This window comes from Oryza brachyantha, chromosome 1 (assembly GCF_000231095.2).
Source record: "Oryza brachyantha chromosome 1, ObraRS2, whole genome shotgun sequence".
Taxonomy (NCBI): domain Eukaryota; kingdom Viridiplantae; phylum Streptophyta; class Magnoliopsida; order Poales; family Poaceae; genus Oryza; species Oryza brachyantha.
The window spans coordinates 2035131-2047599 of record NC_023163.2 but is presented as its reverse complement, the minus strand read 5'-3'; the positions used below and the strand labels follow the sequence as shown (position 1 = coordinate 2047599).

The following is a 12469-nucleotide window of genomic DNA, read 5'->3' as shown; positions in this document are numbered from 1 at the left end:
ACAATTCACTCATTGTCCATGGTAGCTACAGTGCAGTGCACTAAGCAATTCATTGCCTTGCAACCTTAATTACATACAATACAAGGTACCATCTGTTCATTACTTATTCACTGCCCAACTACCTCAACAGGCCATGCATTATACTGCAAAACGGACTTGAACATTGATCATTGACACTAAATCTGAACCATTGCCATTTCCAGTCTGAAGAGAATTTGCAGAGAACCAGCTGGAGCAAATTGGACTGCAACAGAAAGTTCCTACTAGTGTAGGTACAACACAGGCCCTTCTGGCCTGACATCAAATTTTGTCTTCTGATTTATCCATTTAATCTTGTAGCCACTGGTCAACTACTAGTGCAGGCTATCCATATCCATAGATGTTGAACAGTACTGCAAATGAGTTGATACATGGGAAAGGAAGACAAACATACAAGGTATTTTCTTTTCTCCTGTATTACTACTTTTTTTTCTCACTTCATCCCACTTGTAAACATTATAACAAACAGGCGAATTTATACAAGAAACGTCATTTGAACAAATACAAGAGCTAGAGGGATATTACTGAAAATAAAAGGAAAAGGAAGTGGACGATAACAACAACACAAAAAAACTATTGCTAGCCTTGATTCGGCTTCCATTTCTTCATTCCTTGTGCATCCTTTGGTGGTTGGGTCGTCTCATGTTCTCCCAGCTCGAGACAATTAGGTTCAGGATGTAGTAGTAGACAGTCTTGATGCAAGTCATGATAAAGTTCCAGCAAGAGGAAGGCCAGTACCACGGATAGAGAAGCCGAAAGAACAGGCTTATCACATGCCTTGGATAGCGACCAACCTGTAGCAAGACATAAGTGCAAACTATTATATTAACTCAACAAGTATTTACACTAGTTTCAAATAGAGCATTGCGTTTTCACTGAAGAAATGCCAGGGATCCAAAGGGTAATTAACAGTGGTAATAACAACTGGGTATCACCCCAGTATGTCCAGTATAACAGCATGGGTGAAGAGATCATCGACACAAATATGTGAAATACAATTGCCTATGGTGGTAAACCACACAGGCAACATATATATATATATAAAACAATCTACGTTGAAGTGGCTGCAAATAAGTTCGGATAATAAGATGGTACTCACAGGAAAAAGCAAATCCAGTGTATCCCAGGCTGCATGCCTTACTGCTCGTGTAGGGTAAGTAGGACCTCCAGGAGAAGTGAAGCTGTAAAGGCACGCCTTCAATCTAGTGCTTGTACTCATCCTCAATTCCAATCCTGAATATTTTTTTTTTCTTTCAGAATAAATTCTGAAGCCCAAGTGGAAAAACAGATATACAAAAAAGTTTGGACTACTTTTGAAACAGAAATAAGTCCATTTTACTCCCCCAAACTAATTGCCTTAAACTATTTTTTGGCTCATTTACCCCTAAACTATTGAAAATAGTTCACTTCTTGCCGAGCCATCCCAAGATAGGACGGCTAGATTTTCAGAAAATAGTTCACTTCACTACTTCATAACATTTCTCTATGTTGCTATTGTTAATACAAGTTGTATTTTAAGCTGAATTTTGTCTTAGATGACACCATTATCAAAGTTTAAAAATATTTTCATTTTTTCCATGCATATTTACTTGAACTTTAAAATATTGATATTTAAATCAATCTAAGGTGTTTCTAACCAATATAAATGGTTTAAAAATTCTAAAAGATTGGCGAGACCTAAGTTGCAGTGTATCTATCATCCAAAAAAATTTAGTGCAAACTATGACTAATATAGAGAGAAACAAAAAATAGTAGTGTTAGAGAGTAAAGTGATCCGTTTTCAATAGTACGGAGTGTAAAATGAGCCAAAAAATAGTTTAGGGGGCTAAATGCTTCAATGAAATAGATTAGGGGAGTAAAATGGACTTTTTTTGTTGAAATATGCCTGAAAGCCAGAACAGTCAATACCTTGAAGGATGGTCAGGCGGGAGAGGTAGTGAAGAAGCACAGGCTCGACTTTTAGCTTCTGAAGCTGAGATAACAAAGAACATACAATTCAGTTTGGGATGATGTTTTAGCATGTCATCAGAACATCAAATATATTTCACTTAGAAAACAACCTGATCAGTGAGTTCAATTACAAAGTAATCTGCTGGGCCACCAACCAAGAAAGAATTTGGAAAAGTAGGAAAATGCTCAAGGAAACTTGGAAGCATGTGATCTGCACATTCAAAATTGGGTCACATTGATAGAAAACAATTGGCACCGAGAACATGGAGGAAAAAGCATACCTTGATCATAGAACAGCATGAATCTCGAGAGGAGGAGGAAAAGATTTCTACCAGCCTGTCCAAGAATTGAAATTAACAAGAAAAAAAGACTATTGTACATACATATTAGGAAATGCATAGAATAGTGCAATGGTAAGAGGGAGTGACCTGTACTGATATCTTACTCAGTTGATTTGGGACTAAAGCGACCTCTTTAAGGAGATACTGTTTAACAAATCAAGCGTGTTCTGAATGGTGTCAAAACACATGATACAGTCTCAAAATAAAACTTGAGCAAGTGAAACCAAAAATATGCTTACATTATATAGTGAGAGAAAGTGTCTTGTATTGGTTTGGATGTCGATCCTGTCAAAAAGTAATTATATCAAACCGATGGAAATTTCAGCAAGAACAAAAAGGAACATCAGTGCAATACTCCCTCCTTTAGAAGAAATATTTTGCAATAATGACTTTATCAGTCAAGAATAGTTCAGATATTTATGGTTGCCATCATACCAAAAAACATTAGTAGCTCCTTGAACAAGAGCAGAGCTGTATCTCAGTGATACCTCCTTCCCATCAAGAGGGACTTCAAACAACTGCAGTGAAGAAGTAGTAATTCAACAAACTGAAGTAAAGATGAAGGCTAACATAATTTGGAGAATTCTTGTATACAGGAATGAATAAGTGAATAACCAGTAGAGTACACAAGCCTTTACGGACATACTGAACTTAGTTTGTTTAACTAGCTATTTGCAGTAAGATGGTGGCCTGGAAAATTGACAGTATAAGCTTGATGCTGGGATACAAATTCCACAGCCAGACCATTTTTTGTTTTGGAAACTCATATATGAATTGGTAAAAAGTGAAAAGTTAAAACCACCAAGATGTTAACTTGTTTAGAGGAACAGTAGCAAGAATAAAAGGTAAACAGCATATTCACTGGGGTACTGGTTAAATAAATTCCTTAAACCTAACTGAAAATAGAAAACACATTTTCTTGTGAACAGGATTAAATTTGTACCTATATAGGCAAGGAAAAAAACCTATTGCATGTCCTAAACCTATAAGGTTGGAAGTTTTAATGCATACCCATCTGTGGAAAAGAAGTGCAAATATGTTGGATGCAAAAGACTGGCTCCAGAGTTGCACTATCAAGTCAAGTATACGCCTCCCACTTTCAGGTACTCTAACAAAATGGTTAGCAAGAATCTCATAGAAGCACAAACGGGTATCTTCTCGATCATCTACTGGAGCAATACCATCATCATTCGTGCTTAAAATCACATCTGTTCAACAGAAATAAGGATGTAACATAACATAGGCACTAACAAAAACTTAATACTTTGCATCTAAAAGAAAAATGGATTGAATTTCTTTTAAAGTTGTAAAGTATAACCTTGTCAATCTAAGCCAAAAATTAGAATTTTAAAACTTAATTTTGGATTGCTTTTCTGTTTTTTTCATTGTGGTTTATTTGATAATTTTTGCTTTTGAATCGCAATGGAAACGTATATAAAAGTTTTACCTACAAATAATTTTTCGTTTGCAAAAACGCGGTTTCGCTTTTTGGATGGGAGTCCATGTTTTCCTATGATCAAGTGCTGTAACAGAAACCATAATATATGCCTATTTTACTCCGAAAATCCCATTGTTTCGTGTATGCTGATTATAAGCTGTAACAGCTTATCACGACCAAAATATAATTTATGGTTAAAACTTTTATTATGTGTCCTTAGCGATTTAAAAGAACGTGCTCAAAAACAAATTATGATGAAAAAAACCATAGATTAAGTTTTAGAATTCACATTCTCGCTGCGGCTTATAACATGGTTAGCTACTTAGCTGTGTATTGCCCAAAGTCAATTTAAAGATGCATATAAAATCAATGAATAAGATGGATTCAAGGAACAGAAATGAAGTAATGCCAATCATGGTAAACGGTTTTGAAAAGTAAAATATAGTGAATATGACAAGTGAAAAGAACTAGTTTTTAACTCTTTAAGTAGCATGAACGAATTGTTAGTCAAAGAAAACCAAAAGTTATGAAATGGGGAGGTCACAATGACAACAAAATTGGTCAAAACATCTCCTGATGTAACCCCATGTTAACATTAAACAATGGCAATGGACATAAACCATAGTATAGGGCTCACAGTCTCATACTCTAGGTAAAACTACCACAAACTTGGTAGCAATCTCATGACTAATGTCCACTAGTACTAACATGACGAAAAAGCATTTGTTTGATTAACATTTGAAGCTATGGAAGAAATGGCACCTCGAGCGCGGTCATCCACCTTCAATGCGATATCAGCAAACAGCTGCCGCAGTAGCTGAAGACGCTGAGAATTGGAGTTGAGAGCCTACACGCAGGCAACAACCAGTGAAACAGTGCCACCTGCCTTATCCAAACCACTCGAAATCTTCGTATCATCTCGAGATCAAATAAAGTAATCTTCAATTGGTAGAAAAACTGAGAAAAACAATAAAAAGAACCAGTTTTGATTCTGCAATTGCGGCCATTGCCATGGACTCAACACCATTTGAGAGAGGGATCCTGGGATTAAGAAACACACGCCCGAATTTTTCTAACTAACACCTTGCAACCAAATCAAAATTGCACATTTTTCATCACTGAAAACTCCCAACCGAGAAACAAAAAAAAAAAAAAACAGTCCCAGAAACTAATAATTCAAACAGAAATCAAAATCAAACCATTGGGGAGAGTATTAAAACGCATTTCTTAATCCAAAAACGTCTCGAAATTGAACAGAAATAATGGCAAAAAGAACAGGCCGCGACGCCGCACCGCAACACAAATCAACAAATCTGCCCCAAAAAATTCAAAAAAAAAAGAGAGAATGGATTGGGGGTGGGGACAGAAAACGGAATGCAGAGAGGAGCAGATACCTTCTGCAGCTTGCGCTCGATCTCCAGGGAGAGCGCCTCGAGGTGGTCGGCGGCTCGGGCCCGCATCTCCTCCTCCCCGCCGGCGGCCGACGACGTGCAGCAGCAGAGCTCGCCGCGGACCGTACGGACGCTCGCTGCTCCGGCAATCGATTGCTCTCTGTCTCTCTCCTTCCTCCTCCCGCCCCTCTCTTCTGACTCTCCTGGCCGGTCCTATCGCCGCCGTACACGTGGCGCGGCGACGCGGTCGTGGCCGAGTTCAGCGGTGGTGGGAGGATAGGCACCAACGTGATTTTGACGTCGCTACGGATGAGCAGATAAATCGTCGTCGATCAACTTTTTCTAATAGTACCTTTTTTTTTGGATTCGTGTCCCTCTAGACGATTTTTTTCCTCAAATTTGAACAAAAATTGGATTTTTCCGTGTAAAGTTTGTGAATTTCTTGTTATCAGGTCGTAGATTAGTTTGTCTGCATGTTTCGGACATGGGATCTCTATATTTCTTGTCGTAACGGTGGATCGATTATGTGAATGATTGCTGATTTTTTCTTCCACTTTGTTTAGGGATGGACAGAAAGCTCGTGGCTCGTTAGCTTACTCGACTTGTGACAAACTCGGCTTGACTCGGCTCGGCTCGACTCGGCTCGTTTCATTTTTCTAACGAGTCGAGCTAGTATTTTAGCTCGTTAGAGATAACGAGTCAGCTCGAGCTGGCTCGTGAGCTGCTCGCGAGCCTAACGAGCTAGATCAAAGACACAAGATTCACCGGTATTCATTGATTTTATTCTGGAATGCATGTGTTCAGTACTTCATAGGTTCATCATGTGATTTGTTGGTTCAAACTTTAATATTTAAATACAATTTCATGTGATTTGCATGTTTGAAATAAAAATTTGCTTATATTATCTATTGAAAATTTGTTTATGTTAACTTTTTATGCATGGCTCACGAGCCTAACGAGCCAGTTCAAGCTTTATACCAAGCCGAGCCAAGCTGGGTTTTCAGCTCGTTACGATAACGAGTCGAGCCAGCTCGTTATCTTAACGAGCTAGACCAAGCCAAGCCTGCTCGTTATTCAGCACTAACTCTGTTGCGTGCCGTGTGCTCCAGCATTTTCGCCGCGTAGCTAATCGCGGTGACGTGTATATCTTTATATCCTGGCTCGTGGACAGCACGAAGCTGCATGCAACGACACGTGGAAAGCCTACTCAGCTCGTCGCGCCCCGGATCTTCTGTACAAGCTTGGATTTGGTCACTCTTTACTGCGAAAGGCTTTCAAATGGTTTGTAGTCGCCCTATAATTTTAAATAGTTATAAAAAAATTTAGAACAAAATAATCGGTTAAATGTGCGTACAAAAGTTAATGACTCAGGGAAAAAACGGAGGGGTATCATATATCCAAAATATAATTTTAAAATTATGAATGATCAAAGTTAAAATATTTTGACGAAGAACGGTGACAATTAAATGAAAATGACAGGAGTAAAATCTATCAAATTTAGATTACTTTTAGATTTGTTTGAATTTAGTGAGATTACCACGGCATTAATTTTATGGTACGCGTGACCATGGTAAATTGCGCTGTTTTGGACGGTTTGAGAAACCTTTTAATCCAAAGCTGTTCAATTCAATTCAAACTGTACAAAAATTGCAGAAATTTTCATATAAACCCGTTCGATTTTCACAGGAATCTTCCATGAATTTCGGCGGTCTAAAACGAACACCTAACAAATGTCGTGACGCAAGCATGCGTCATCACATCCCGGCTGGTCTCCCGCCTTTCCTCGGGTCGCTGACGGCGGTGAGCATCCCATGGAAGACGTTCTCGCCGCCGGCGGCTCCGCCATTGCTGCCGTGCTTCCGGTGGGTGGCCGAGCCTACCGGCGCCAGCAAGTCCTGCACGATGAACTGGCACACGGCGCCGGAGTCCGTGCTCTTCAGCCGGTGCCCTCTCCGCCGCAGGAACTCCCTCGTCTCGCCGCTGAGCTTGATCACCTCGCCGTCGACCACCGTCTCGTCCTCGTACACCACCTCGTTCGGCACCAGCTGCATGCACCGACGAGTGTGATTAATTGCTGGTTAATGGAAGAGATTAATTAGGAGTAATCGATTCACTAATGCTTGCCTTGTGGTAGACCCTGGGATGCTGGACGGCGGCGAGGGGGTGCATGCCGACGACGAAGTGGTTCAGGAACACCTGCGCGACCGTCGCGATGATGTTCGTCCCGCCGCTGCCGCCGACCACGCCGGCGAGCTGCCCGTCCTGCGCAAACAGCACTGTCGTCGTCAGCACCGGCGAGGTCAGCGTGACGCCCGCCGTCGCGGCGACATGGTTAGCAACGTACGTACCTTGAGTATGATCGATGGAGTCATGGAGGAGAGAGGCCGTTTGCCCGGAGCGATGAAGTTGGCCGGCGCGGGCGGAAGGTGGTCCGGCGTCCGCTCCGCCGGCACGGAGAAGTCGTCCATCTCGTTGTTCAGCACGATGCCCGTCGACGGCGAGAGCACGTGCGCCCCGAAGTAGTAGTTCACCGTGGTCGTCATCGCCACCGCGTTCCGGTCGCCGTCGACGACGCAGAGGTGGCTCGTCCCGTGGTCTCTCAGCTGGCTCCATCTGATCCAAGAAAGATCTCGTCAGCGCAAATGCTACCACCGATGATCTCCGCGATCGAGAACGCAAAGCTTTTCTAAGATCAAGAATTACTTTGGGAAGTAGTAGCCAGGAGGGAACGTCGTGTTGTCGACGATCTTCTGCCGGATTTTGTCGGCGAACGCCGGCGACAGCATCTCGGAGACGCTGCCGGCGACGTTAACGAAGTCGGGGTCGCCGAGCGCCATCCGGATTGCCAGCATATGCTTCAGCGCCTCGATGAGCCGGTGCACGCCAAGAAACCCTTTCAAGAACTCGAGCGATTTGTATCCACCCAAAATGTTCAAAACCTGAAATTTATCTTGTCAGGTTTGATATCGATCGATCGAAATATGAACAGATAGTAATTCGAAATTCGTTGGGAGTTTGATCACACTGACCAGGGCCGTCCCCACGGCGCCGCTGGAAGGCGGAGGCATGCCGAGGATGGTGTATCCCATGGCGTCGGCGCGCATGGCGTCGCTCACCTCGACCTTGTACGCCCTCAGGTCATCCACCGTCGCGATGCCCCCGGCGCGCCTCACGTCCGCGACGAACCTCTCGCCGACGGCGCCGCCGTAGAGCGCCTCGACGCCGTCGTTCGCGACGGCCTCCAGCGTGTCGGCGAGCGCCGGGTTGCGGCACACCTCGCCGGCGGCGAGGAGCCTCCCCTCCGGCGCGAACACGGCGCGGAGGCCCGGGTCGGCGAGCACGTCCTGCTCCGTCTTCTTGAGCGCGGCGGCGACGTACGGCACCACCGTGTAGCCGTCCCGCGCCAGCTTGATCGCCGGCGCGAAGAGGTCCTTCCACGGCAGCCTGCCGTAGCGAGACCACGCGGCGTGGAGGCCGGCGAGCTCGCCGGGGATGCCCATGGCGAGCGCGCCCTTGTACTTGGAGGTCGGGTTGCTCGCGTACATGTCCTGTCAGACGCAAGAACGCAATGCAACATGTCATGTTTGAGAAATCAAATGTAACAGATTCATATTTGAATTTTGATTCGAGCATAATTTTCAATGTCTTTCAATTCGATCGAATTAAGAACCCAATTATATCTCTAGTTGGGAGAGCAAACTCAGTGTGACAGCAAGTTGACACAAGCAAATTAAATGAGTGTAACAAAGAACTCCCCAAGTAATGCCCAATCCAAATTCAAATAAGCTATCGATAAAATGAGTTCACACATCAGCCGAATTGTTATAGCACTGGATGATGTGTTCTTTTGTTAGATAAGGATGAGATATGACATATTATACGAAGTTTTTTGTTGGATAAGGATGAGATATGACATAATATCTGATTTTTGCGATAGTTATTTAATGGTACCATCAATAAAATTAACTACTATAAAATTAAAAATCTACTTTAAAAATAAAAATATAAGGTTATTAACTTATATATAGATTTATTTAAAAAACATATCATTTAGCCGTTCAGGAAACAAGCGGTCAAAAATCAATGAAAATCTAGCCAAAAGAACTATGTAATTTGTTACATTGAATAATACTAACTTCACAAGTTCATATACCTCCAGCGTAATTAAGGGTTTTCCCTATAATTTCAACTGATCATCCAAATCTATTGGCATCATATTTGATTTTTCACAAAAATAACCCAAACAGTTTCATGATAAACCACAGTTTTATTAGCATAATTGCTACCCATGTTCCCAATTGTTGGCAGCTGCTATCTGATGATAGCAAAGAGCAGAAAAAATAAGAGCTTTTTACGAGTATTAAGGTACCATACTTTTTAAATATATTATATCTTAAGATACAAAAATTTATACTAAAATTCTTGGTATCTTAAGTTATTCTTAAATAAGATATTTTTTAAGAATGATAAAAAAGCCTAAAAAATAAAGACCATATCGAAGCAACCAGCCCATTTGGCCACGTCGATTGCACATGGGAAGTTCAGTCTTCAGCGCAAGGTAAACAGTCTTAGTGCCTTGCAAATATGGCCATTTTGTGCTGTCTCATTGGGACATTGACCTAACAATGTGCTGCTGGTTTTTCTTATTTTCTTTTTCTTTAACAATATGCTCTTGGGATCATGGGCCATGAGGTACTAGCTGACGATGAACATTGCACACTTGCACATAGGCATCATGCCTCACCCCGAAATGGCATTCGTAAAATGATCTAAAAAAACTCAAAGTCAAATGCTAATTATGTCTTCTAGCTGCGATATGCCGTGCAATGAAACAATGTGAGATCACAGGGTGGTCATGGGATTAATGGCGGAGACACTCTGTGAATTACCATTGTTAATCAGAAAAGATAGCCGATACCAGTAACTGATTCAGCTGTTTTTTTTGCAAATGGCAATGTAATAATAAGCCATTCAGAAAGAGAGTAGGATTGCTGATGAGTGATTGTTAATGTTGGAGAGAAACGTCACGTCACGTGCCTATCACAGGCGTCAGAAGTGGCCCCACCAGACAGTGACCTGCGTCCAACCAAAGCACCGCAGTATAACGGGGGCAGGTCATTTGCCGGCCAGGTGGCGTGTGTGGGCCCAAATGTCATTCACTCAAGCGTTGTAACAAAAAAAAAAGTTTGCTTTTTTTTGGGGGACGACTGCGTGCTCTAGTTGGTGACGACGAGGAGTAACGGGTAACGGACTCACCGGCGTGGCCGCGGCCGGCGCGGTCTCGCGGGCGTCGAAGGCGACGGCGTCGCCGGAGGCGGCGTCCCTGGCGACGATGAACGCGCCGCCGCCGACGCCGCTCGACATCGGGTGCACCACGCCGAGGCAGAGCGCCGCCGCCACGGCCGCGTCCACCGCGTGCCCGCCGGCGCGCAGCGCCGCGGCGCCCACCTCCGAGCACCGCCCATCGTCGGCCGCCACCGCGCCCACCCCAGCCTCCACCTCGTGCGGGCTCAGGCGGGCGCCCCCGCCGGACGCCACCTCCCGATCGCCCCCGGAGCTCAGGAGCAGCACCACGCACGCCAGCGCGAGCAGCGCCACGGCGATGGCGAGCGCGGTCCAGGGGCGGCGGCGCCGCCTGTCCTGAGGCGACACCGGGCCACCGCCGAGGAGAGCGTTCTCTAGGCCGCCGCGCGCGGCCATGATCGCCTAGCTCCCGCCGGATCGCCGGAGATTCTAGTGGGCGATCCCCAGGTAGGACAGGAAGGGGAGGGATTCTTGGATGGCGAGAGCTTGTGCACTGGGTAGCTTGTGGACATGAGATACTGGATATTTTATAGTGGCTATCCAATTGGCAAATGAATCTCTACTACCAATAGCTTGTTCTTTAATCATTATCGATTTTGAATTATCATTGACCCACTTTTTAAGCATCCAAATAATATATTTCAGGTAAAAGATTTCCTTTAATTCAGTTCTTTATAATCCTAAATATAATCTTAAATAGATATGTCAAAATTCAGAAAAAACCAAAAATATAAAATATCCGTAAGAAACGAACAGGTCCTACTTGCAAACCCCCTCTTCTCGTTCTAAAATTTGAAGTTGATTTTGAGTGCTTTATATATAATATATAAATATATAATATATATATATAAGTTTTGTTCACAAATTATTATTTGTTTGTAAATATGTGATTTTATTTTTTATTTAAAAAACAAAAAGATGACCCTTGTATTTTTAACGGCTTAAAGCTGATTTGTAGTGCTAATTAACAATCAAATGAAAAATCAAAGTGGAATGCTTGACGCAATCGCACTGATAACTGATTTGATGCGGTAATCATATACTTCACTGACAGGAATAGCCCATCCCCAAAATTGTTTTTTTTTTCCAAAGAAGCTTGATGATTTAGTGATACTGGTCGTTGGGATTTATTACTTTACAAATTCAGTAAGCAGAACTCTCCTTTCAGAGTTTGAATGAAGTGATAACTAATTTGTTATCGTTAGAAAACCCCGCATCTCAATGAATGAATGTCTGGCAAGCACCTTCGATCTCCATCAGTAGAAGCGTGCGGTGATCAATTATCAGGGCCAAAGTACTCTTTTCTTCTAAATAGAGTAGGCAATTTGCTGACGTAAATCATGTCTGAAACTCTGAATTATGCTCATTTATCTTTTCTTTTGGCCGGCACTACATTTGCAAGCCTTAAATAGGCAAGAAAAAAAAAAGTTACCATGTGAGTGGAGCAACCAAGTACACAACCAACTCGGTGTAATACATGCGTCTGTCGCTGTCAAGAGCACATACATTGCTCAGAAGATGAACTTGGAAGCAAAAGCTGGCCCAGGTGCATGTCTTTGCGAATTGTTATAGCCAAGCAAATTGATTTCCAAGTTCCAATTGACGACACCATGCCCCCCCCCCCCCTCTCTCCTCTCTTTACTGCGTATAAATCTGCAGAGACAAACTCCAACTCTTTGAGTAAAAATAGCGTATTAAAGCAGCCGCGGAATTGATCGATCGTGCGCTTATAATAATGAACCGAAAATGGGGAAATGCAAACAAGTATGATGTCATCAGAAATTCAGACACATCTCAGTGACAATAACTGTAACAAGATTTAACAAGCTGCAATCGAGCTCATGATATGTTGTCTTGTCGCCAAATAAACCACCAGTCTTTCTATCGAATTTTAGGGAGCTTGCCTCGGTAATTTCCCAGAATCACAAAACTGAGCTCAAAGATTACCACAAAAGTAATTTCAGCAGCACAAACATTTTTGAGCTCGTCAGAGTGGATATTTCATA

The 12469-nt window shown here is 43.0% G+C and overlaps 2 protein-coding genes across 2 annotated transcripts; both read right to left on the bottom strand.

The window, feature by feature from the left end:
* Window positions 1-498: 498 nt before the first annotated feature.
* LOC102717201 lies at window positions 499-5510 on the bottom strand. Its single transcript, XM_040529421.1, has 11 exons — window positions 5163-5510; window positions 4531-4615; window positions 3342-3538; window positions 2766-2848; window positions 2570-2615; window positions 2418-2474; window positions 2271-2325; window positions 2100-2200; window positions 1948-2011; window positions 1139-1272; window positions 499-833 (listed from the first exon to the last, which is right to left on the bottom strand). The coding sequence occupies exons 1-11, from the start codon at window positions 5226-5228 to the stop codon at window positions 645-647; spliced, it is 1077 nt and encodes a 358-aa protein (XP_040385355.1). The 5' UTR covers window positions 5229-5510; the 3' UTR covers window positions 499-644.
* A 1191-nt stretch (window positions 5511-6701) lies between these two features.
* LOC102716918 (glutathione hydrolase 3) lies at window positions 6702-11082 on the bottom strand. The gene is made up of 6 exons (XM_040525741.1): window positions 10416-11082; window positions 8189-8707; window positions 7863-8098; window positions 7508-7772; window positions 7284-7421; window positions 6702-7204 (listed from the first exon to the last, which is right to left on the bottom strand). Exons 1-6 carry the CDS (start codon window positions 10857-10859, stop codon window positions 6914-6916), a joined length of 1893 nt encoding a protein of 630 aa, XP_040381675.1. The 5' UTR covers window positions 10860-11082; the 3' UTR covers window positions 6702-6913.
* Between the last annotated feature and the right edge of the window lie 1387 nt (window positions 11083-12469).

Bases quoted from the DNA above. Each gene is read 5' to 3' on its own strand.
- LOC102717201 (XM_040529421.1), bottom strand. From the start codon at position 5,228: ATGCGGGCCCGAGCCGCCGACCACCTCGAGGCGCTCTCCCTGGAGATC. The intron at 2,201-2,270 runs GTATGCTTTTTC...TTGAATGTGCAG, and splicing joins CATGCTGTTCTATGATCAAG to ATCACATGCTTCCAAGTTTC. The intron at 834-1,138 runs GTGAGTACCATC...GTCTTGCTACAG, and splicing joins CACTGGATTTGCTTTTTCCT to GTTGGTCGCTATCCAAGGCA.
- LOC102716918 (XM_040525741.1), bottom strand. From the start codon at position 10,859: ATGGCCGCGCGCGGCGGCCTAGAGAACGCTCTCCTCGGCGGTGGCCCG. The intron at 8,099-8,188 runs GTCAGTGTGATC...GATAAATTTCAG, and splicing joins GCGCCGTGGGGACGGCCCTG to GTTTTGAACATTTTGGGTGG. The intron at 7,773-7,862 runs GTAATTCTTGAT...TTCTTGGATCAG, and splicing joins CCTGGCTACTACTTCCCAAA to ATGGAGCCAGCTGAGAGACC.